Source organism: Vicugna pacos, chromosome 20 (assembly GCF_048564905.1).
Source record: "Vicugna pacos chromosome 20, VicPac4, whole genome shotgun sequence".
Classification (NCBI taxonomy): Eukaryota; Metazoa; Chordata; class Mammalia; order Artiodactyla; family Camelidae; genus Vicugna; species Vicugna pacos.
This window is the reverse complement of record NC_133006.1, coordinates 16,530,453-16,554,508: the sequence shown is the minus strand read 5'-3', so window position 1 is coordinate 16,554,508 and position 24,056 is coordinate 16,530,453. Positions and strand designations below refer to the sequence as shown.

At 39.5% G+C, this 24,056-nt stretch overlaps 1 protein-coding gene across 7 annotated transcripts; it reads left to right on the top strand.

The window, feature by feature from the left end:
- Positions 1-142: 142 nt before the first annotated feature.
- NFYA (nuclear transcription factor Y subunit alpha) lies at positions 143-23,426 on the top strand. Of its 7 annotated transcripts, none has more exons than XM_031688518.2 (10): positions 143-336; positions 6,337-6,484; positions 7,921-8,001; positions 10,850-10,996; positions 16,237-16,368; positions 16,579-16,684; positions 17,972-18,138; positions 19,280-19,453; positions 20,232-20,333; positions 22,822-23,426. In XM_031688518.2, exons 2-10 carry the CDS (start codon positions 6,410-6,412, stop codon positions 22,873-22,875), a joined length of 1,038 nt encoding a protein of 345 aa, XP_031544378.1. In that variant the 5' UTR covers positions 143-336; positions 6,337-6,409; the 3' UTR covers positions 22,876-23,426. The 7 variants fall into 7 exon arrangements, with proteins under 7 accessions (XP_031544378.1, XP_006202087.1, XP_031544377.1 ...); XM_006202025.4 differs by having other exon boundaries at positions 7,921-8,004; XM_031688517.2 differs by having other exon boundaries at positions 7,918-8,001.
- The last annotated feature ends 630 nt before the right edge of the window (positions 23,427-24,056 follow it).

Genomic DNA, 24,056 nt, shown 5'->3' with positions numbered 1-24,056 from the left:
GAGCTAAAGGGCCTGGCGCGTCTAGAAGGCGCCTGCGTATTCCTTCACCAGGGGTGGAATCTAATCAGAAAAGTGGGCGTGGCTTCGGGGGACGCCTGCGCGGTGCTCCTTCAACTGAGGGTGGGGCGAGCCCAGAGCTCGGGCTAGGGGGCGTGGTCTTGGAAGCGCCTGCGCGGAGGCAGTTGGAGGGAGGCCTGATTCCCCTTTGTTCGGGTTCGCCATTTTGCGAGGCAGCGGCTGTGGCGGCGGCAGCGGCGGCTGGAGCCTCTGATTGGGTTTCGGGGTCCGGTACTGGAGCCAATCAGCGCGGGCAGCGAACCGGGGGAGCGAGGCACGGTGAGTGTGAGGAGCCAATATCCAGCGGCCCAGAGCCGGCCCCAGGGCCCCGATTGGCGGGTCTCGCTGACCACTCAGGAGAGGCCCAGGCGCCCGTCGAGCCCGGGGAGTCGAGCTGAGCCTAGCCGAGTGGGGTGGCCAGCGTCCCCGGCCCGGAGCCTGCGAGCGCCCGGGGGCACTCCCGACCGAGGCCTGCAGGGGGCCGCCCCGCGCGGTGATGGCGTTCTTGGGAGCAGGCATTTCGGGGTCCAGACCCTTGCAGAGTGCTGGAGCCAGTTGGGGATGTGTCCCCGTCCCCCTGACCCTTAGGCTCAGGTTCTCAGGCCCCAGGCCTGGGGGTGGTGGGCTTGCCTCGCTTGAAGGCCCCTATGCTCAGGTATACACACAAGCGGTCCCAGGGCCTCGGCGGTTTCCTCCTGGTCGTTCCGGCCTCACGTTTAAGCCCGCCCTTGAACTCAACACGCTCTGGCCCTCGGGACAGGAAGTCTCCCCCTGCAGGGCGCGCGTACCCCACCCCTCCATGAGCGGGTCTGCAAACCCCTGTGTTAAAAGGGAGGCCTGGGGAAGACGCGCGCCGCGGCCGTAGGGCCCCGCTTCGGCGCGGAGAGGGGCCCCGGCTGCCCCCGCCTCGGTGCTCTGCGGGCCCGCCCTTGCAGGCCCCCGGATCGGGGGAAGGGGTCCGTTAGTGCGCCTACTCCTCGGGCCGCGCTGTGCCCCTCCTCCCAGCACGTTCGGCCCGGGTCTCCGGCCCGGCGCCGTTACCACCCCCTTTTGGCTCGTCATTTCCTCTCCTCCCCACCCCGATCTCGGGGCAGAGCCGCACACCTCCGTCTTGGAGCCCAACCAAGCGGTCTCCCTTTCTTCCCCGAGCTGTAAGGCCTGTCCATTCGGTGTCTGGAACTTTCACTGTTAGAAGATTGAGAGCCCTGTGCGTTCCTTTTCCCCGAGGCGGCACAACTTGTTTCTGTAACATTAGTCTTATCTGTTGCTCATCTTGTGAACTCTTGCTCCCCTGGGAATGTACAGTGCTTTTTTTCACCTTTCTGTGTCACTTTGAATGTGTCGGACACCACTAATTAGCTCAGTCCACAACCTTTTTTCGTTTGTTTGTTTTTTAGTATGTTGACGTTTTCTCAGTAGATACTTACAAATACTTAACAGTCTTACTAGGTTTTTGTTAGAGTGAGAGGAAATCTTCATTGACAACCAAGTATCGAACAGTTAGTATGCATCAGGCATCCATCTAAGTGCTGGGAAGAGAGTGGATAGAGAGGTCGATAAGAACCTACCTAGCCTGGTGGAAATTGACAGGTGAACAAGTAATTGGTACCTCCCGATTAGGTTAACTAGCTGATGTATAAGCTACCAACAGCCTAGGTGGAAAGCTCAACATTGCCACACTTTTGATTGGCTTTGAAGGATGATGGGATTTCTTGGGACAAGAAAAGAGCGTTGCTCTCATGTGCAGAAGCACCAAACTGCCTTGCGTTTGAAGAGTAAGAGAGCATAGGGCAGTGGGCAGTGGTGAGAGTTTAGGCTGGAAAGCCCGGTTGATAGAAACACTTGTCTATCTTGCTAAGGAATTTTTTTGGAAGCAGTAATTTTGTGGAGATTCAGATAGAAATCTAGAAGTACTTTTTTTCCCCCTAAAATTGGAAAAACAAGTTTCTGACTTACGAGGTTCTGCTCCACAATAACAGCTGACTCTGGCAGAAGAAAGGGAGATTTTTCTCCTGGGACTTTAAAAGCTATTTTTACTCATGTGAAACGCCTAGTGCAGCAGTCCCTGCTATATAGAGTAGGTCTTTAGTATGTGGTGCCTGTTTTTATAATCGCATTTACTAAGGTTATACAACTGGTAGGCTTCAGAAAACTAGTCCAGAGCTCTTTGCATTAGTAAAACTTTGGGGACAGTTTTTGTTTTCACTTTGAGGGGTGAACTTTTTCATTGTTTAAATCATTTTTTTAATTCTTATAATTCTTAAAATACCTACATCAATAGACGGGGCACCGTGGCCTCGATTTTTTAAAAAACATTTACATTTGCCTTTAGACTAGATAAATACCTTGGTACTTAAAAATGGGTATATCTAGTAACTTTAAAACCAGTAAACATTTTTGCTAGACTTCTTTCTAAAAGACAGCAATAGCGTGGTCACTTTTTTTGCCAAACCCCTCTAGAGCTTCCACCTGTCTGCAGAACCTCTTTGCCTGGAATTTTGAGAGACAATAGTCTGGGCCTTTAGCTTTCTCTTGACATGTGTGTGGCCTTTTAGTCAGCTTTCATAAGAGGAAATTTTCATGTCCTTGTTTTTGTGATCTTCCTTCGTTTGGAGTATTCCATTCCTTCCCACATCATCACATATATAAATCCTTCTCATGCTTAAGACCAAGTTCGATGCCACATTTTTCTAAAGCCTTGTCTATCCCCAGTTGGAAGAAATCTCTATTCTCCAAACTCCCATATTTGTTTCTCTCGTAGGGTTTCAGTGTAGATTTTTACTCCTTTGCTAAACTTAAAGACTGAAGTTGGGATCTTCATCAGAGTTTTTTTCCTTTTGTTTCTGAAACCTTCAGAACAACGCGTGACAAGTGGTACATCATTAGTGGAGATTAAGGAGCAAATTAAGAACCCTCATCCAGAAACCTTTTGGACCATGGGGCAGCTGGACAGCCCTTTGTTCTCTAATTTTTTTTTTCAAACACAGATCAGGACCTGTTTGTTGTGAAATCAGTTTAGTGGGTCAGTGCTGATAATTTTTTACAAGTAGAATAGAAAATATCACAGTGCATCTTAAACTTACAAAGATAAGTTATACTTACAAAGATAAGTATTTATGAAACTTCTGTTTGTTACTTTTTTAGTGTGTTGCATGAGCATTTGTGATATGAAATGTGTTTCTCACTGTGAATTGTCAAAAAAGTTTGAAAGCTACTGTTAATGCTACAGTCTTCACCTGGTAGTGATTGTCAAATACAGTACTCCTGAAGGGCTTTTCGTGTGCTTATGGTTGAGTTTCTAGAAGTTTTAGCTTTAAAAGTTTGGGTCCATGTAGAATGGGTTCCTGAGTAGTTAGCTGCATATTAGGTTTAGCACCTTGAAGTGGGGAGGAAGAAAAGTTCGTGCTAACCAGAGTAAACACATTTTCTCTCTTTGAGGAAAAAAACATTCAAAACTTTGGATTAGGAGCAAGAGCCATAGACAGACTAAATCTGGCTGACTTAATTTTGTCAGAATCTTGGGCAGAGAAACACTTGAGGAAAGACGGTGTCAAATTATATTGCCGTTCGCTGAGAACACTCAATTGCAGCCTTCCCTGTTAGCAGTCTCAGTATCATGCTCCAAGCAGGATCATTCCCTCGTTAATATGGCAGAGAATTGCTGTTAGACTTGAAGCTGCTTCTGTTTTTACCCTTCAAAGTATAGTGGATTTAACTGTTTTTAAATTGTAGCATTTGTATTACCAGGGTAAGCTGGTTAAAATCTGCGTGACATTTTATTAGTTGTTTCCCTGCACTTCCAGTAAGATTAAATTTCTGGAAATCAGCTGTAAATGAAAAGATTTCATACAGGAAGGGGATTTGGGAGGGGGTGGAGTGTCAAAATACAGAGGATATTCCTTCCTGATTCTCATTTTTTAACATCAACTCTGTTGAGATATAGTTTAGACACAAAGGATAATCATTTGAAGTGTACGTGTTGAATTTTGACAAATTTATACACCCATGCAACCACCACCACAATGAAAATATAAAACATTTTATCACCCTAGAAAGTTCCTGATGCTCTGACCCTGTCAGCTTCTCATTTTGCCCTCTCCCCCCTTTTCCATTTCCAAGGAACCACTGATCTGCTTTCTGTCTCTAGATTACTATTGCCTTCTCAGGGTTTCATATAAATGGAATCATACCACTCTTTTTTGTACTATGACCTTAATTTTAAATTTTTTTAGTTTAGAAACATAAATGTGTGTGTTGCAGCTAGAGAAAAGATAAAGCTTAGGGAAGACCGTTCACTTCCCTGGCAGAGCCACTTAGTCTGGCTGAAAATCTGTTTTTCTGTACTGTTCCCACAATCTCTCAGGAGCGAACTCAGTCAGCCAATTCAGAAGAGACTGGTATAAAAACCAGAAAGCCAGTTTGTCAGTATGCAGTGAGAAATAACTATCAGGTTTACTTGTGTTGATGATCATATCTGCTCCCTGTTGGCTAATCTATGTGTAAATCCAAGTTATAGCAAAATGTTTGCTTGGTGAGCATTTTGTTAGAGCAAGAGTAGTGAGTTGGAGAGCCATATGGCCACAGGCCATCATGCTGTGATGGCGTAGTCATCCTGTCACTTGTTTATGGCTCTTATACTTTTACATCGCATACCAATTTGGCTATGAGTAATAGGCTCAATTTTTATTAGATTTTCCTCCCAACATTTTAGTATAAAAATTTGCAAACATACAGTAAAGTTGAAAGGGTTTTACAATAAACACCCATATACCCTTCATTTAGAGTCTCCCATTAATGTTGTACTTACTGTACTTGCCTTTTCAGATATCTCTCCATCCATTCATCTGTCGATAACACTTCTTCCTAAATATTTGGACATGCACTTGAATATATTTTGACTTCTTCACACCACATTGAGACACTTTACAAGTTATTCATCTCATTTGTGGATTTGTGTAGAGCAGTGCATTGCTTTGCTGCTGTGATGTGCGGCTCATGTAGCTCACATAATTTTATCGTTTAATTTTTAGAATTTATGAAGACCTAGAGAAAAATTGGAGGAAAGATTTATCTACGTTTTGTTTATACCTGTACTTCCCCCGTGTTTCCAAAGAGAATTACATAAAATTTTAAGTTTTTGAATTCAAGTCTTTATTCAAAGTTCTCAAATATCACTTCAATTTTATCAGATTGTGCCCTTATTACAAAAAGGAGTTTTCAGCTGTTAAAGTGTATGAGAAGAGTAAATTTGGGTGTTGACTGTATATTTAATGATATTAAGAACTTGTCAATTTTTTAAGTTTGAAAGAATTATAGAGACACAAGATCACTGTGATAAAGTGATAAAGGCAAAAGAATCTTTTCTCTTTAGAGGTAGATGCTGTAGTATTTATGGGGTTTGGGGATAATAAATTGCCTGGCATTTGCTTCAGAGAAATCCTGGGGTGGGTAAAAGTGGATGAGATTTATGTCAAGTGAGACTGACCATCTGTTGAAAATTCTTGAAGCTGGGTGTTGGCTGTGGGTGTTCATTATATTGTCCTCACTGTTTTGGTATATATTTGAAATTTTCCATAATAAAAGTTAAAATTATACAAGAAAGGGTAGGGTATTATTAGGTATTCAGATTCAAGGCTGGGAAAAACTTAAAAATTCTTTCTAGAGAAAATCATAGCTGTAATATGGCATGTAAATTGTTTTTCCATATGTCTATAAATAGAATTTTTGCCATTAGTATAATTCCTTTTTATTTTTTGCTCTGGATTAAAACACAAACTCCTAAACCTTCACTGGGACTTTCTTAATACTACTTAATGGAGATTTTAATAAGCAAAATGTTTGACTTCGGATCTGGGTAATTATTTACTAAGTAATAAACCCTGAAGTTTTATGTATGACAAATGTGTGGTACAAATTACAGAAACTTTATTTTCAAAAGTACATGTGCAGACCTGAAAATCAGTGTTAAATAGGCTCTGCAACAGTGATATTGTAGCTTAATGAGAATTTCTAAGGTGCAGGTGTTTCTCCAGTAGTGTTGAAGCTTAAGGTTGCTCTTAAGAAATGACTAAGAACATTTTTTTAAATGTGTTAAATAGCATTATGGTATTGTTACTGGGATTGTGCCATGTAATCCTAGTTAAAAATGATACTGAATATAAACATTTCCCACTTCTCTTTTCTTGCAAATAAAGCACAGCAGTAAGTTATCAAGGTTAAGCATTGGTGAGGACTTTATTAACAATCTCATTTTACTTTTATTTTCCTACCTTTCAATAGGAGTGCATCTTGAAGTCTTCGAGGATCTCCAGAGTGAAACTCCCTGTGGACAGGACTCTGACTTGAAGGGACCATGGAACAATACACAGCGAACAGCAACAGTTCAACAGAGCAGATTGTTGTGCAGGCTGGACAGATTCAGCAGCAGGTATGGAAGTAAAACAGCTTTAAACATCACAGCAACAGAGCTAATAGCACTGCTTAGTTGTGGAATAATTTGAGAGGTTCCAGACCTTCTAAGTAATGGGTCTGGTGATTTGTGTTGAAGTGCTTTTTGAAGATTGAATTTGTTGTGATTTCTGTCCTGTTTGGAACTCTGTATCCACTCTATGACCACTTACAGTTTGGAGCCTGGTTTAATAGCAGATTGCCCCCTTTACTAAAATTCAAAACACCTAGTCTGTTTTCACATGGAACTTTGGAATTTTTAGTTTTTCTGGAATCAATTTGGTTGCTTCTCTTACTGATTAAGCTAGCTTATGGTCTTTGGCCACAGTAGACAAACCATGGTAGCTTCTAAGAAATACACTGTTCTCTGATTTGATTTGTCACAGTGCTTGTTCTGAAAAGCTCTAGTTTAACATGAAGATAATATTTAGATAGCTGCACTTACAGATAAGCACATATTAGAAAGGAATTCCCCGCTGCTGTTTTATTCCTAATTAAGATAGATTGCTTTCTTGAATTTATACACAGATTACATTTTCTGATGCTTTGTACCTGGCTTTATTTTAGTAAAATTTCACTTGTTTTTGTTCCCTTGAAGAAGTTTATTATGCATTGATTTGACTTTAGGCCAAGATTGAGAATGTTTTATTTCCAAAATGGAACTTAGATAATACAGTAAAATAGTTTTTCTATTAACTATTAACTAATAGTTAGTAGGGAGGGCAAAGGACGGTAGAAAAGGGGGTCCACAAAGGACCCTCCATTCACATCAGTGCCCTGGTGGGTGAATTCTGTTCTCTCAGAGCTTGCTATTAGGGGATATAAAAATAAGGTTCAATCTGTGAAAACATTTCTTCTAAGGTAGTTAGTCCAATTGAGTAGGAGTAATCCTAGTTTGGGGCCTTAAGAACAGTAACCTCATGAAGGTGATTTTGGCTCATAGTGATTGCTTCCTTCTTCCTTTCTGGTGATTGCATTTAAGTTCCAGAAATTCTTCATTGTAGCTTCTCAGCTGCAAAAACCTGATTAACTTTTTTGTTCGTGTGAACTCATTTGAGGAAATAAAAAGAGCATTAAAATAACTGCAAGCAGAAGGATCAAATACCTATTTTTTGGAGGGAAGGACTGTGTTAAATTTTTTGTTTTAATGATCATGGCAGCTATTTTGATGTTTTTGAGTCATAGAAGTGTTTTGAATTCCATTCTGTGGGTCAGAGGGCTAATATCTTTAATCCTGCCACTTTCAACAAAACAGCTTCTCTATAGGGAGTTTGTATAGTTTGAAAGTCCTGTGTAGGGTGGGGCTATTGAAAGAAGATCCTCCCTCTCCCACAAGAGGTAAGGTGATCTCATGTCTTGAACTATACATTTCCTTCCTGACACATTTCAAGCTCTTCCTGTTCCTGTTCTCAGCAGCAGGGTGGTGTCACTGCTGTCCAGTTGCAGACTGAGGCCCAAGTGGCATCCGCCTCAGGCCAGCAAGTCCAGACCCTCCAGGTAGTGGTGCCCTCTCTGATTCTCTGTAAGCACTGCATGAATTTCTCCTCCCCTCATGTCTGGTGCTGTCTGTGGTAGGATCTTAAGGAGGGATGGCAAAGTCAGTTGCATGTCTTTGATGCTGCTAACTTGTCTTTGAGGCTTATAAGATGCCAGTTTCCTAAGTCATGTAGTGACTCCAGTATCAATTTTCTCAAAACTGCCATTTGGCTAGTGTGTTTCTTTTGGGATGCCTGGGAAAGAATCAATATAAGTGACAGGAAGAAATTCTTACAAGTGGCATTAGAACCTGTTTAGAGCTCAGACTCTAGTCAGATAGTGTGGTAAATTTTCTTGAATTTGTATTTATGATAGTGAAGAAGAGATGAGAATACATACGTATCTACTAGGCTAGACTGTGCTGTATTTTTATTCAAAGGACAACTCAGCTGTAAATAATGTTTATACTTGACAAGATTTAGCTAATCATTGAATCTTGTTAATCTCTTAACTGCTATCTTTTCACTACCTTTCCTGGGGAAATCATGACCTGTCTTATTAAATCTGCAAAGATTGCCCCATAGCTCTTGGTTGGACGAAGATGGCATATGCTTTCTACAGGTCTTAGGTGTTATAGCCACTGTAAGAATTCCTGTTTAAACAGTGCAGTTCCCTAACATGTATGGCCAAGTTAAACAAATTAGGGTTATATTTTAGCCAGTTCCAGAGTAGAAGCATAAGTCTTCTCTGTGTTTATAGATTATTTTAACTAAATGAACACATTTTTGAGAAATTAGCAAGATTGGAGTGCCCTGCCTTTTTTCCTCCATTGGATGAAAGTGATTCAAAGTAGGACCTAGAATGTAGAACTGGCATCTCATTTTATTATTAATACTGCTTGGCAAGCATCCTGCAGTTAACTACCCCTTATTATACTCATTTCACTTCACCCTTCCAGCCCCACCCCCAATCCTGCTGCCCATGGTGTTTGATGATGATACACAGCCAATTCTGAACATAAATTAAGCTAAAAGAAGCTGAGCTTGTAGGCACTCCCAGACTGTATTCAAATCTCAGAGTTCAACAGCTTGTTACTCGTGTTTTTCATGCTTGCTTCATCTTATTGACATAAAGCAGTTTTGTCATTAACCACTTGTGGAATGGGAATGTAACATGCTCTTAACTGGATGGCTTCTTGTCTGATGCATGTGTCCTTGTAATCCTTTATATATCCTAAAAACAATGGGCTCCTTGGAGTCTCAAATGGTTTATAATGTGCATACATAGCATATCAGTGAGGGGAAAAGTTAAGATGATGGATAGCCAGAAAATTATTAATAGTTGTACTATAAAACTTGTGTTTCTTACTTACACAGATTTTATTCAAAGAAATAGAAGCACTTTATGGAAATAATGGAAACTTTTTCGTTAGGGCCCTCATTATTTTGGAGAATTTTAAATAACTTCTTTCAGTTGGTCACACAATAAATTTTCTAGAAAATCTTTCCTGATAGAGCATATGCAAGCATTAGTGTAGCAAAGGGAATTTGATTTGGGATGAGAAAGTGAGAGAAGGAGAAAGCATGAGAGTATCAGATTATAAAGTCCTTGAAAAGTAAAGTGGAACTTCTCACTGAACAGTTTAACAAAACATAGAATTTGAGTGTTCCTGAAGATTCTGATGTGCTGGTGCTGGTAAAAGAGGGATCCTTAATATTTAATCTACTCATCTAGGACAGATTGATCTTTTAGGTAATTACTGTTATTTGAATGTACTTTCACTGACATTAAGAATGAATATTTCAGATACACAAATTTTTTTTGCTCTGTTCCAGATAATTCCTCAAAACAAAGATAGAATCTGAAAATGAAAGTTTTGGGCTTTTTTTTAGCTATTCTATTGAACAGTCCAGTTCACTTCTAAAGTAGCTTGTTTTTTTGTTTGTTTGGTGGGTGGTTGGTTGGTGTTTTTGTTTTTTTTTTTGTTGTTTGTTTTTTTGGCTTTTCAGAATGCATTCAGTTAGCTAGATATTTTTATACTGGGACTCCAGATGTTACAGAGCACTTAAAATGCCCTGGCTTCTGGAGTAGTCCATTTGCTTTTTGGATCTTGGAAGTTGGGAGTTTTTGGTACATTGAAAATGCTCTGTGTAATTTTCACATTTGTTAAAGTAAAAATAATTGTGCAGATATTGCAGGGTCCAGTGTGAGAAATTCCACCACAGAGATTGCAAACTGACCAGCAATATTTCTAGGCATTTTTACTAGTGGGCTCCTTATACAAAGGACTAGAATTCTCAGTGAGGTAAAAAAGGGTAAAAGGTGTATGTTTCAAATATGATTGAGAGACTGTAGAGAAGAAGGTTATTCCACATAAACTTCTAGAGCTGCTTGCTACCTAACCTGCAGTCATTGCTAGGTACAATTTGATTTATTCCTTCCAAGTTATTTAGAATTTGCACCCAACCACCATTAGCCCTCCCGCTCATTGCCTCCTCTCCAGCCTTCACTAGAGACCATTCCTGGCTATTGGTCTAAAAAGGCAAACATCCTTGATGTTTATTAAATATTTCTCATAGGTTTAGCCCGTATTTGATGATAAATGCCTTATATCTATTGAGGCTTCCCAAAGACCCTGGGTATACTCCTTTATATCTAATCTTAAAGTACTCAACTTGGCATTTAGTCACAGATACTGTATTTTTGAAGAAGATAACTTGAGGATGAGGACTTGAGACTATTTTCTTAGTGTCTTTCCTACCTTTTCCCCCTCTAGCAGGAAGCAGACTACAGACTAGTTCCAGTGATTGTCTTTTGGTAAAAACCATTTTGTGTCTTGTGTTATTTCATTGTTCTCATTGTATTTCAGGTCCAGGGGCAGCCATTGATGGTACAAGTCAGTGGAGGCCAATTAATCACATCAACTGGCCAACCCATCATGGTCCAGGCTGTTCCCGGTGGACAAGGTCAAACCATCATGCAAGTACCTGTATCTGGGACACAGGGTTTGCAGCAGGTGAGTGATAGTTTTAAAAAAAAAGTTGAGACAAAATATCAGGATGGAAGCTTTAAAAAATAGGTTGTTACAAACTGAAAATTGATATGGCATTTAATTGCTTCCTACCCTTTGTTCGTATTTAGTCAATTTCCCTCCTTTGTAGTGTCAGTGGTATAAAGCAGAGCTATACAGAAATGGACATTTCTGTTAAGGACTAAGATATTAGACATAATCTTGAATAAAGAATATAAAAAGAGAATCTAGTTTGTTAAAGTAATTCACTGATGTGACCTTTGTTGGCACTTCTGGGCACTGGGGGAGAAAATTTACATTCTGCTTTGGAGATTTTTGTTTTGGATCACAAATGTTACCCTTTTTATTTCCTTCCATGTAATATATAACTTGTTATCTAGCAAGTGAAGAAAAAGGAAATACTTCAGTCCAAACCCATCGCACACACCTCAAGCTGTACTTAGAGCAAAATTTATAACCTTAAATATTTTAAAAGAACTGAAAATAAATGAATGGTATTTCTCTTAAGAAGTTAGGAAAAGAACAAAATGAGCAAAAGGTAAATTAAAATTAATGAAGTAGGAAACTAACAAGAGTGTAGAAAGGTAAATAAAAGGTGATTCTTTAAACAGACTGATAAAGTAGTTAGATAAAATCCACTGAGAAGACTTGATTCAGAAACGGCAAACAAAAGTAGACAGGGCACACAACTCTGGCATCAGATTTTAAAATTAGAGGGATTTTTATCTTGGCAATTTAAAACAGTGATTTTATCCAGTGCTAGAGTGGGTGTAAAAAAAATGAAACACTCATTATTGTTAGTAATCTTTCTAAATCACTTTGGAAAGGTATCTTACTCTTAAATACAGAAACTTTTTGATCTACCTGTCACACTCCTGAGAAACTTCTATGAGAAGAAAAGCATCAATATGTAGGGGAAAATGTGCAAAGGCACTTACTGCAGCATTGTACTTAAAAACACACACACACACACAAAACATACACACAAAGAAAACTGTAGCCTGAATGTTAATAAGGATTTAAAAAATGGTCGAATACAGCATACTGTATTCATATGTGGAGTATTATGTCCTTTTTGTTAAAAAGAATGAATTGTTGACTTGGAGGAGGGGTTAATATTGAAGTATTCTTAGTGAAAAATGATTTGCAAAGAAATATATACTTGTCATCTTACCTTTGTAATTAATAGCCATATCCCATTGAGTGTATATGTTTATGAACTTTTTACCAAAGTTTTCTAGAACTATTTATATCTTGTTTTAACAGTTACAATGATCACATTAATGTCTTAGTTTTGCTGGAGGAATGTGTAATATCAGTCAAAAAATTCAGCCATGATTACACTGCTTGACAAATCAAATTTAATTTTTGCATATTCCCTTTGTAGGTCTATGCGCACCTTTCGGGCATAATTGTACCACTCATATAGTTTTCATTGTTGTGTGTTTAGTGTTTTTGTTTGTTTTGTTTTGCTTTTTTTAAAATTTCTCTTATTTCCAGATGATTTTCTTACCATATTTAATTCCCTCATAATAGTCAACTTGGTGAATCAGAACTTCTCACTTATAAAGTGTATTTAGGGATTTTTTTACTTTACTTTTGTGAGTTTGTTTTTCCTTTTATAGGTAAGATACTAAAATGTATTTGAATTTTATAGCTTTATTTTTTCAGTTGAATTAAATCTTACTGTAATTTCTTTGGAGTAGGGGAATTGGTTGAGCAAAAGGTAAGATCATTTTTAAAGCTATTGGCATATTTTTGTCAGGATAGAGTTGCAGTTAGGATTAAAAATAGTTTCCACATTTCTCCATGCATAAATGTATGAGCCTTTAAATATATTTTTAGTGTATGTACTTTCCTCAGTTTCACAGTGCAGCTTCATTTCTGTCCTTCCTCTCATTGCCTGCTTTCCAACCCCCTGTTGCCACGCCTTCTTCTCTCCTGTTGAGTAGAAACTGTGATAGAGTTCTAGGAACAGTGGACTAAGTGCAGTGACCTGGCTTTGATTCTCAGGTCTACCAGTAAACAAACTTTCTGATCTTGGCCAAGTCATTTGATTGTCAGTTTTCTCATTCAGAAATGCAGTTTATATCAGGTGATTTCTAGGGTTCATTCCAGCTCTACATTCTGTGATTTTTTAAAGTAGTTTTTGGGGGGGCCTTTAAAAGACATTGGAAGGGTTATTTTATTCCCCTCCCTTCAAGCAGGACTGTAAGCAATCAAACCATATTGGAAAAATTATTTTCTGTTAATGTTATATAATATGGCTCTAAGTGAGATTCCATAGCCACCCTTAGAATGCTTAAAGTTTCAATCCATTTTTATTAGAGGCGGCTTTGGTGTTTTTTGAATGACCATATCTTTTAGGAGAGTACTTAACTCTTTTGGGACTGCATCTTCTATTTTAGAATTCCAGTGAAACCTGTGCTCTCTTCTTAGATTAAGATCCCTGGCTTGATACAGACAAAATAGTGAGTCAAGAAAAGACGTAAGAATATTGGAAATTGGTATATAACCCCAAAAGTATAAAGTATTAGTGAAGAAACTGTTTAAGAATGATACTGAAAAAGAAAATCGATCCCTTTTGACACATACTGTGTCAAAAAATACTAGCTAGATAGGTTACAGATCTAAATGTAGAAAAGCAAACTTGCGAACTTTTATATTCTCTTTACAGGAACATTTTCTTTATGATGTGGGATAGGGAAGGATTTCTTAAAGACAAAAAAATTAATTTGAGTACTTCAAAAAAGCTTATATACATCAAAATATAAAATAAAGGTAGAAGACGAAGTGCAGATTTGGAGAAGATATTTTTTAACATATAACTGGGTTTTTATCCAGAGTACATTAACATTTTTATATAGATAGATATGAAAACGATTCACTAGAAAAATGGGCAAAGAATATGAATAGATGGAAGAGGAGACCCTGTTGACAGATGTTCCTTGCTATTCCAAAATTCAGAGAGAAATAGATTGAGATAACCAGATAGATTTCTTTACTTGTTTGTTTATTTACCAACACTTTCTAAGTCCTATGTACTAAGTACATTTCGCCCCCCATAACCACAGGTTTCACATCTGCAGGTATGGAGGTCCACCTGTAAGGGACTTGAGCATGCAGGGATTTTGGTATCTGCCAGTTGGGGGCAGGGTCCTGGAACCAGTCTCCATGGATACCAAGTGATGACTATTTGGGGAAAGTAGTTAAGACCTAGGCAGAGGATTCTAGGAAGGTGGCAGAGTGGGATATACCAGGAATCTGGGCCCCCCCACACACACACACACACAACGATTGCACTGGCAGAATCTGTCTGATTTAGCTATTTGGGAACTCTGGAGTCTACTGAAGGCTTGCAGCTTCCAGGGGACAGCTTAGATGGTAAACTGAGGTTAAGTTCAGTAATTTTCAGCTTTTAGCTTAGCACAGTAATAGGTGCCCAGTTCCCTGGTAGACAGCTGTGCAAGGTTTCAGAAGCAGCTTACACACAGCTTGTAGGAACCAGGGTATAAACAAAATAAGACCCTTTTCTCTAAATATCAGGGATCGCTGGTTGCTGCTTCTGATTACAGAGGTACAGAGAGGAAGACATCATTTTTGTTACACCTACCCTCATTTGCTATGAGCCCTCCCACTCCAGCTAAAGTGACCTTTAGGGGATTTAAAAGGTAGTGCCCTTCATTTTCCTTTTTCTCCTTTTGAGAGCTAGACATTAGACTCTAGGACATTCAAAAGCAATTGCATATTTTTAAAAAAGTGATTGCACATGCCCAAGAAAGGCACAAGCTCTGAAAAGACCTTAAGTTTATGCCTCAGGCTAGTTTTTGGCATAGAGACAGCCTACAACAATAACCAAAAAATCCCAGCAAACCCTGGGGAAAGGGGAGAATCTGATTTCCACAGTTAACTACATTATTTGACTCAAATTCTGGTTTTCAACAAAAAATTGCAAGGCACACAAACAGGGAAGTATGGCTCATTCAGAGGAATAAAATCATCAGTGACTGTCCTAAAGATGCTCAAAGAACTAAAGGAAAATGTGGGAAAAGTCAAGGAAGCAATCAATGTATGAACAAAATGGAAGTATCAATAAAGAGATAGAAAACCTTAAAAGAAACAAACTAAAGGGAAATTTTAGAGCTGAAAAGTATAGTAACTGAAATGAAAATTTTACTACAAGGATTTAAAGGCAGATTTGAGCAGACAGAAGAAAGAATTGGCGAACTTGAAGATAGGACAATGGAAATAATTGAATCCGAGGAACAGAAAGAAAAAAAGATTGAAAAAAGTGGACAGAGCCTAAGGATCCTGTGGGATACTATCAAGTGGATCAACATATGCATTATGGGAGTTCCAGCCAGAGAAGAGAAAGAGAGGGGCCGAGAATATTTGAAGAAATAATGGTTAAAAATGTCCCAAATGTGATTAAAGACATGAATTGAAAAAAGGTACAATATGGTACCAATAATATGAGATTTATAAACACGTAAAATAGTACCATATATTTTATGGATATACATGTGTAAAATATGCTCTATAAGGATGATCACCAGTTTCAGGATAGAGATTATCTTTTAGATGGGAATATTAAAAGAAATGAAGCAAATGTAGCAGAATGTTAATTTGTTAAATCTGAATGTTGACTGCAGGGGTGTCTAATGTGATAGTCTCAACTTTTCTGTATGTTTAAAGATTTTTCTATATACATATTTGTAGAATCCCAGTTGGAAAAATTGGAAATGATTTTTTTCAACATTTTATTACAGAAAACTTCAAACATCCGACAAAAACAAAGAGGATGGTATGGCAAATCCTCATCACTCAGTTTAATACATAATCAGTCTTCTAGTTTGATCTGTATTCCCCTACTCTCTCAGAAATTGTTTTGAATATATATACGACCATCCATCAATGAAAAAAACACTTCAGGATGCATTTTTAAATGAACATGCTTTCAGAGGTATATAACCATGCCAGCACTATCATCCTTTTAAAAACTGATATTGATTACTTAATATCCAGTATCCAGACAATGGTCAGAATTCCCCCGTTGTTTCATAAATGGAAAACAGATTATCTCTAATTCATAATAGAGAGCAGAACAGGACTTTTTCCTCTTCGGAGCATTTCCTGTCTTCCAGAGGACTTTGGGTAACTACCACTCTGGGACCAAAGGAAAGCAAGTGTCAGCAGGGTGCTAACCTTTGTGTTCTCTTCTGCAGATACAGTTGGTCCCACCTGGACAGATCCAGATCCAGGGTGGGCAGGCTGTGCAGGTACAGGGCCAGCAGGGCCAGACGCAGCAGATCATCATCCAGCAGCCCCAGACAGCTGTCACTGCTGGCCAGACTCAGGTAATTCCACTATTCTCTCCACTGTGTCAACACAGGAGCATGGCTGATTTGGAAGGGTCAGACAGGCAAGTCGAATATTTCATATGTAATAGAAATGGGAAAGGAAACCATCCCCCCCAAATTTTTTTTTCTTAAAAAGTGAATAGATAATCCTTTTCTTTGTTGTGTTTTTGGAATCTATTAAATTGTGTCATGATTAATTTCCTGCAGACACAGCAGCAGATTGCTGTCCAGGGCCAGCAAGTGGCCCAGACTGCTGAAGGGCAGACCATCGTCTATCAGCCAGTTAATGCGGATGGCACCATTCTCCAGCAAGGTAAGTGTGCCCGTCACTTCTGTGGGACTTCTAGGGGCATCCTTTTCATCTTGAGCAAATGACTGGTTTAGAAATTTTGTGGTGACCTGTACAGCATATTTTTAAACAACAACAAAGCTTTCCTCTAAGTCTCCATTGATTGTTAGTTCCTTGTCACCAATATGTGACCAGTGTTGATTCCATTTGTGAGAGACCTACAGTGGTTGTTAAAGATAACCAGTAGGACCCTAGGGATTATGTAAGCTTTAATCCTATTGGGGAAGAAATGTTTCTTAATGGAAATACAGAGTTTCTTTAGTGGTAGAAAAATACATCGTAAGTCAAGTTGGCATTTAATTGCTGTTTCTGCTTATGTTTTTTCTTTTTTGCTGGGTCACTTTATTATTAATTTATTCCAAGAAGACATATGCCCACTGCGTGTGCGGCACTTTACTAAGAAGAGTTTTCTCAAAGAGCCTCTAGTCTAGTAGGTGAGACATGCTTGTGAACAAATAAACACAGTGCAGAGCCCTTATTAGAGGTGTGTTCTGGGAATAGATGATGTGTAAATTAAGAGGTGAAATCTGTTTGACTTGGGAAGAGAATGGACTTCAGAGAGGAGGAAGTGACTCAAACTGAGCTAAAGAGCTTTTGGAAGCATTTTTCAAATATTTAAATCTAGAGATGACATCTCAGATTCTACAACTAAAGATTTGACTTGTGATTAAAATTTGGGAGTGTACAAGATCCAGCGAGTGCTCTCCTAGAACTCAGGAGAGGACTGAACTGGCATGAGCCCTGGCAGGAGCTCAGAGGACGGTGAACAAATCCTCAAGTGCTGTTCTTGATAGTCTGGGGACTTGGAATTTAAGTTTTAGTCCTGCACCTGGCTGACTGACTGTCAATGTAGGGTAAACAAATTTAAGTTTATAAAACCCTCATCCTGAAGCAGATAATTTATGTATATAAGAACAGTGGATATAGCTGAAGTCAGACTGACCCATAGAAAGAGCAGCCTCCAAACTTTTTGGTCCCCTGTCAAAACGTATTATTGGAATACCCAAGGAAGTATCCATTTCAAAGATTATTCAGAACTGGAACCTGGATAGTTAATAGAGTATCTAAGATTGTGATTACTTGGATTATATACAGCAAACCAGACAGAGAATGGAAGGGTGCTTTTTCTCCCTTTGCTGTTGGATGTTTTTCTAGGGTGAATAAGTGTGTGCCAGATAGAAGAGGGACTAACTGTGTTCCCTTCTCTCTGTGTACCTGTTTTTGTTTGTTTTATGTTTTATTTTCTTAAAGTTACAGTCCCTGTTTCAGGCATGATCACCATCCCCGCAGCAAGTTTGGCAGGAGCACAGATTGTTCAGACAGGAGCCAACACCAACACAACCAGCAGTGGGCAAGGGACTGTCACTGTGACACTACCAGTGGCAGGCAATGTGGTCAATTCAGGAGGGATGGTCATGGTAAGAAGACTGATTCTTTGTCTCACTCTTCACGTCTATGATGTGTTTTTCCATGTATCTCTTTGTCTGAAAATTTCTTGAAGTTGCAGTTTGATGTCTCTCATAACGCTGACCTCTTGGGGTTGAGATTAACCCCTGAGACACTTACAGAGATCTAATTCTACAGTGAATACTGCAGTGAGCCGTGGTTCACTCTGAGCGCCTCCCATGTGCCGGAGAATGTTCTAGTAGCTAGAGATATAGCAGAAGATAAAAAAATGTAAATGTATGCGTTTATGTAATCTTACTCAGAATTCAGATAATGAAGGGAGGGAGAGACTACTACTCATCTTTGGGAAATGGAAAGTATATTACACACAAGTGGCTGAAACAAGAAGTGAGTTCAAAATTAGAAAGCTTGTAATCAGTATAGACAAACCAAAAAATGTGTGAGGTAAATATATTGGCAAGACAGGGAAGGAGAGTTGGGTGATGCAAGTGAAAGCTAAATTCTCACATGTCAACATAGGCTGTCATTATACAGTGCCTAAGATGGATAAATTAAGAATGAGTCGGAGAAACCTGCTCCGAGGTGCAGGAAGCTACCAGAAGAAGCAATACAGCCATTGAGTTGTTACAGTTGGGAAGGGAATGGAGCTCAGGCGCCTGTTACTTGTTTCCTCATACATTTAGTACAGTGTTTTATTTTTGTTTCTGAAATGGAAAATATGGATTGGATTATATCGTAAGTTAACTATTTGATTAAATTACTCATATAACTTAAAAGCGTTTAATAGTGCTTGGTCAATCTGAACCTACATACGTGCTGTTTTCTTTGTGCTCTTTTATTGCTTTATTACTGTCCATGACCACTAGATGGCAACAGACCTTCCCAGAACATGGAGCCATAGGTGGACAAAAATTTGGACATGATTGTGTCATTTCTCAGTGTGGCTCCTGGCCCCCTATGACAGAATCATCTGGAGTGTTTGTTTAAAATGCAGGCCTTGGTGTAAATGTTCTCCAGGAATCTGCATTTCACTTAGTGCACTAAAAAGCTATTCTCTGTAGCACTTAGAAGAAAATTAATAGGGACCAAGAAACTTTTCTGTGTTCGTATTCATTCCATTATTTAATAAGCTCTGATTTTCTCTTCACTCAGATGGTACCTGGTGCTGGCTCTGTGCCTGCTATCCAAAGAATCCCTCTCCCTGGAGCAGAGATGCTCGAAGAAGAGCCTCTCTATGTGAATGCCAAACAGTACCACCGTATACTTAAGAGGAGGCAAGCCCGGGCTAAATTAGAGGCAGAAGGGAAAATTCCAAAGGAAAGAAGGGTATGTATAACATTGGGAAGGCTATAGGAAGAGAATAGCAGGGTTCTACTTTTGAAGTTACCTTTTATGTGAGTGGTTGGTTGGTTTCCTTGTGTACCTTCCAAACACTGAAGTTAGGTAGCTGTTACATTTTGTTAAAGTTAGCATTTGTTATTGCTATATGCAGCTGCAACTACAGAAACAACAACAAAACCTGTGGCGTAAATAGGATTTTTTTTTTCTTACATAAAAGAGGTCCAGAGATTTGGGCTGGTAGCACATTTCTAGTCTTCAAGACCCATTGTCTTCCTGTCTTAGCGTCCTAATATTCTTAGTATACTACCCGTTGTCCAAGATGACTGCTTGGGCTTCAGCCTAGGAGCAAAGGGAACAGGAAAGGCACTCTTTCAAGGAAACATTCAAGAAGTTCCACACTTCTCATTAGCCAGAATTTACATACATGGCCACACTGAAGCCTGCAAATAAGGTTAGGAAATGTAGTTAGTTTCACTGAGCAGACACTAAAATTTGGTCTGTTACTAAAGCAAAAGAGAGGGTACACATTGGGAGGTAGATAGTGATTTCTGCTATATCTTTGGCAAATCTTTTTAGTTACTACTCATTTGGCAGTTCCATTCTTATGATGGTTATGTATGCTTAGCTGCTATTTGTGTTTTCTCCAAAGCTTTCTTCATAACACAAGGTCATAATTGCCCCTGGTGGCTTTGATCACACTTTTGAGGATGAGATTTGTGCAATGGATAACTATGCTGATTTCAGCTAGTGTCTCTTGTTTTAGAAATACCTGCATGAGTCTCGGCACCGTCATGCCATGGCACGGAAGCGTGGTGAAGGTGGACGATTTTTCTCTCCAAAGGAAAAAGATAGTCCCCATATGCAGGTAAGAAGATGAATACTTCTATTCTTCTCTTTATTGTCTTGTGTTTTCTTGGGTGGAAGCCTTCACAGTGTCCTCTTGATATTTTCACACTAGGGACTAACCAGTCTCTAAACTGGATACAACATTGTGTCTTAGATTCCTTTGCATCTTTTCAGAATTAAGATCCAGTGGCCTTTTTTCCTCCCAGTCTTTGCCAGTTATCACTATCAATTTCTTGAAATTCTCACTTTTCTTGATTTTCAAAGAACAAGTTTGTTTCTTAGTGTCCTAGTACCAGCAGCAGCTAACACTTAACTGCTGTGTGCCAGCCGTTAGGTTTAAGCATTTTCGTAAGCTTTTTTTTCAATAAATCTTTATAACAACCTCAAGCCGCATGAGGTAAGAATTGTAGTTTCCATTTTACCTTTGAATCTAAGATTTAGAGAGGTTACGTAGTTCAGTTAAACTATTTAATAAAATGATGCAGCTGAAATTCAGACCCAAGCAGTGTAAATTCCAGTACTTAACTCTGTAACCACACTGGTTCTTGCATCTGATTCTACTTACCGTATCTCACTGGTATTTCTGAGTCAATATATCCAAAACAGAACTCTTGGTTTTTATTTTTTCTTGCCTGAACCAGACACGAGTGACATGTCCATTCACCCAGTTATTAAAGCTAGAATTGTCCAATTCTTGAAGTCCTTGGTCTTAACTCTAAAATATAATCTGAATCAGTTTACTTTTTTTCCCTCCCAACTGCAGTCCGTCTGGCCTAATCATCTCTTCTTTTGCTTCAATTAATACATCTGCCTCATCTCCCCTCCTACCCTCTTGTGCCGCTCTACTTCATTCTCCACATCTTAGTGTGATCTTTCTACATACATGTCATATCACATCACCATCCTGCTTTAACGCCTTCCACTCTCACCGTTTTCCATTTGATTTGCACTCAGACTAAAATCCAAAGTGCTTATTACCATGGCCAGCAAGGCCCTGCAGAGTCTTAGCTCCTGCCCACCTCTGGCTTTATTTCCTTCTGCTCCTTGGTCTCTGTGCTCTTACTGTACTGTTCATTGATCTGTTTCCTGCCATGGGACCTTGGTCTTTAAAATAGCCAATCTGTAGAGCTTTTCATGCCATCGTTTTGCATGGCTATCTCTTACTTATCTTTCAGGTCTTGGTTTAAATCTGAGAGGCCAGACTGGGTCTCTTCTACCCCATTATTTTCTCACATCTGCCTTTTCTTTTGAGTATAATGACCTCATTGTTTTATTTGTGTGATCATGTGGTAGTTGCCTCCTTCCCTAGACTATAAGCTGTACAGAGAGTAGATGATTGTTGTTTCCTATTGTATTTATTGGACTTAGTATAATGCCCATTCAAGAGCAAGCACTCAGTAAATGTTGAATTGATGGGTCCCTCCCATTTACTGATACTTTATTCTGTATGCCCATCACATCCCACATGCACTATTGTCAAATCAGTCTTTGTAAGAAAGTGCTTTCTTAACAATGTCAGTCCCCTGCTCAAGGATGCATGCTAGTTTTTAATTTTTTGCAGCAGATCTCAAACTGTTTCTATAACTTACTTAACGTCTTTTAGCCTCACTTTGTCCACCTGTAAGTGAGATGCTGTTGATACTTGACAGGAATGTTGTGGGGATTTCATACAATAAGCCATGTTAGGCACCTGTGTAGCACAGTGCCTCGTGCACAGTGAGAGCTCAGTAAACGCTGGTTATTGTTCTTGCATGTTGATCAAGACCCAGCCTCCCATCCTCCCACCTGCAGAAATGTTTCAGCTTTTTCTTGGATCATGCCAACTGAGGCTTTAGAACTTTAGTGTGGAGGAACTGAAGGTGGTTATTGTGGAATGTTGCAAAAAATCCCAAGGACTGAGCCTTGTCTTAACCTTACAGGTTTTAAGTAAGAGGCAGGCAGTAGACAGAGTTTAGTGGAAAGAAGATTAAATGGGAGCCAAAGTATTTCTTGTTGGGCTTCTGACTAACTTGATTCTAGTCCAGGTAGATCACTTTACCCATCCAGGCTTCAGGTTTATCTACAAAATGAGTGCATAAAATAATGTAAATAAATTAGTGTCCTTTCCAGCATTGCCGAGTGCTCAATATTTAAATATGACAAGAAAATAAGAATATAAAAGTACAGCCTGACAGTTTCTCTGGGTCTTTTTCTTAGCCGCCTAAGGACTCTTAATCCTTAAAAGTAGGGAACAACATAGGTACTTAGGAAAAGAGATATATTCTTGACCCTTGAGTGTTCAGTAATGAAGTGCCAGGCCAGACTTGGAGTCGTTTTAAGAATAAGGTTTATTGTCTCCTTTCCTAATGGAGATGCATTTTAATCCATGTATGCAGACTTAGATGCATTATAGACCTTTGATTTTCTGAGCAAAGTTTGTTTATTCCCTTTGTGATAAGTAGTGAGAACCATGAGTTCCCAGTTGGCTTTTGCAAAAGACTTTAATCATTATTATGCTTTCTTTGTAGGATCCAAATCAAGCAGATGAAGAGGCAATGACACAGATCATCCGAGTGTCCTAACCCCAGGCCATGTGATGGAGCTTATCAAGGTCACGTTCCTCACACTGCTTCCCACTGTTCCAAGGAAATGGATCAGCTCTTCCGATGGGACACTGACGATCACATTCTGCCCTTTTCTACAGGACAGAAACCACTTAGTTTTTATAATAAGTGGCTCAGTATTATAATTGCAGTGATGTCTGGCAAATTGAAGTTGCAAGCCTTTGTCTCACCCTTTTCAGTCAGGACCTATTTCAGACTGTTGATGATATTGACATTTCATGAGTTGGGATGATGCAAGGGACCCATGCCAGCCCAGCAGTATCACACAAAGCACTTAGTTGACTGGTGATGACAGCCAGCCATCTCAGCAGAGAACAACCTTCTCGACCTAAACTGCAATCAGGGAAGCCACAGCCAACTCCTTCCCATGGATTCTAAACAGCACCCATCCCTCTGACGGGGATCTTAGGCTGACTAATGGACACTTAGTATTCAGAGATGGCTTCCAGGAAGGGAAGCTCCATCTCATGATATGGAAACAGTAAATTCTCTGAGTTACATGCATCTAATCTGTGGTAATAATAAGAATCTCTTTCCACCCAGATGATAGGTTGGTAGTTTTGGACTCCAGCCAAGAAAAAGCTAACTCTGGGGGAATGATGAAAGAGCACTAAAGCACTAAAAATACAAATTGCTGGATCTCTTAGCTTTGACAAGTGTGGTCTGCTTGTCTGTGTTGACACGTCACATGGAACATAGTTCTTGCTGTGGCTACTTGGAAGACAATTTAGAGGGTATTGGACCTTGAAACTGCCTTTCATACGTAGAGAACAAAATTACACAACAGCTTCTTTGCTGAAGTGCTGAGGACATTTGTAGTAACTCCTAAACAGAGCCAAACCAGAGCTTTTCAGTCATGGGCTTTGTGACAGCATGTGAGGAATGGAAGGGTTGGTGTGTGTTTCAGTCTAGAGGAACAAAGAAAGTAGTATATACACCCATGTATTGTCATATAACATGATTCGCCAGTGGATGGATGCCTGGATGGATCATTAAGATGGAGAGAATAATGTACATTACATTCATACTGTAACTTTTTAACAAGCATGGAAAGGAAGAAGTCTGAGGTTTGGTCCTTGACAATTTCTGGAAAGCACTGTTCAGTCAAGCTGTCCTGGACATATTCTGGGTTATCTACT

Coding starts and splice junctions, on each gene's coding strand:
- NFYA (XM_006202024.4), top strand. CDS start 6,410: ATGGAACAATACACAGCGAACAGCAACAGTTCAACAGAGCAGATTGTT. Junction 18,139..19,279: donor ATTCAGGAGGGATGGTCATG/GTAAGAAGACTG, acceptor CTCTTCACTCAG/ATGGTACCTGGTGCTGGCTC. Junction 20,334..22,821: donor AAGATAGTCCCCATATGCAG/GTAAGAAGATGA, acceptor CTTTCTTTGTAG/GATCCAAATCAAGCAGATGA.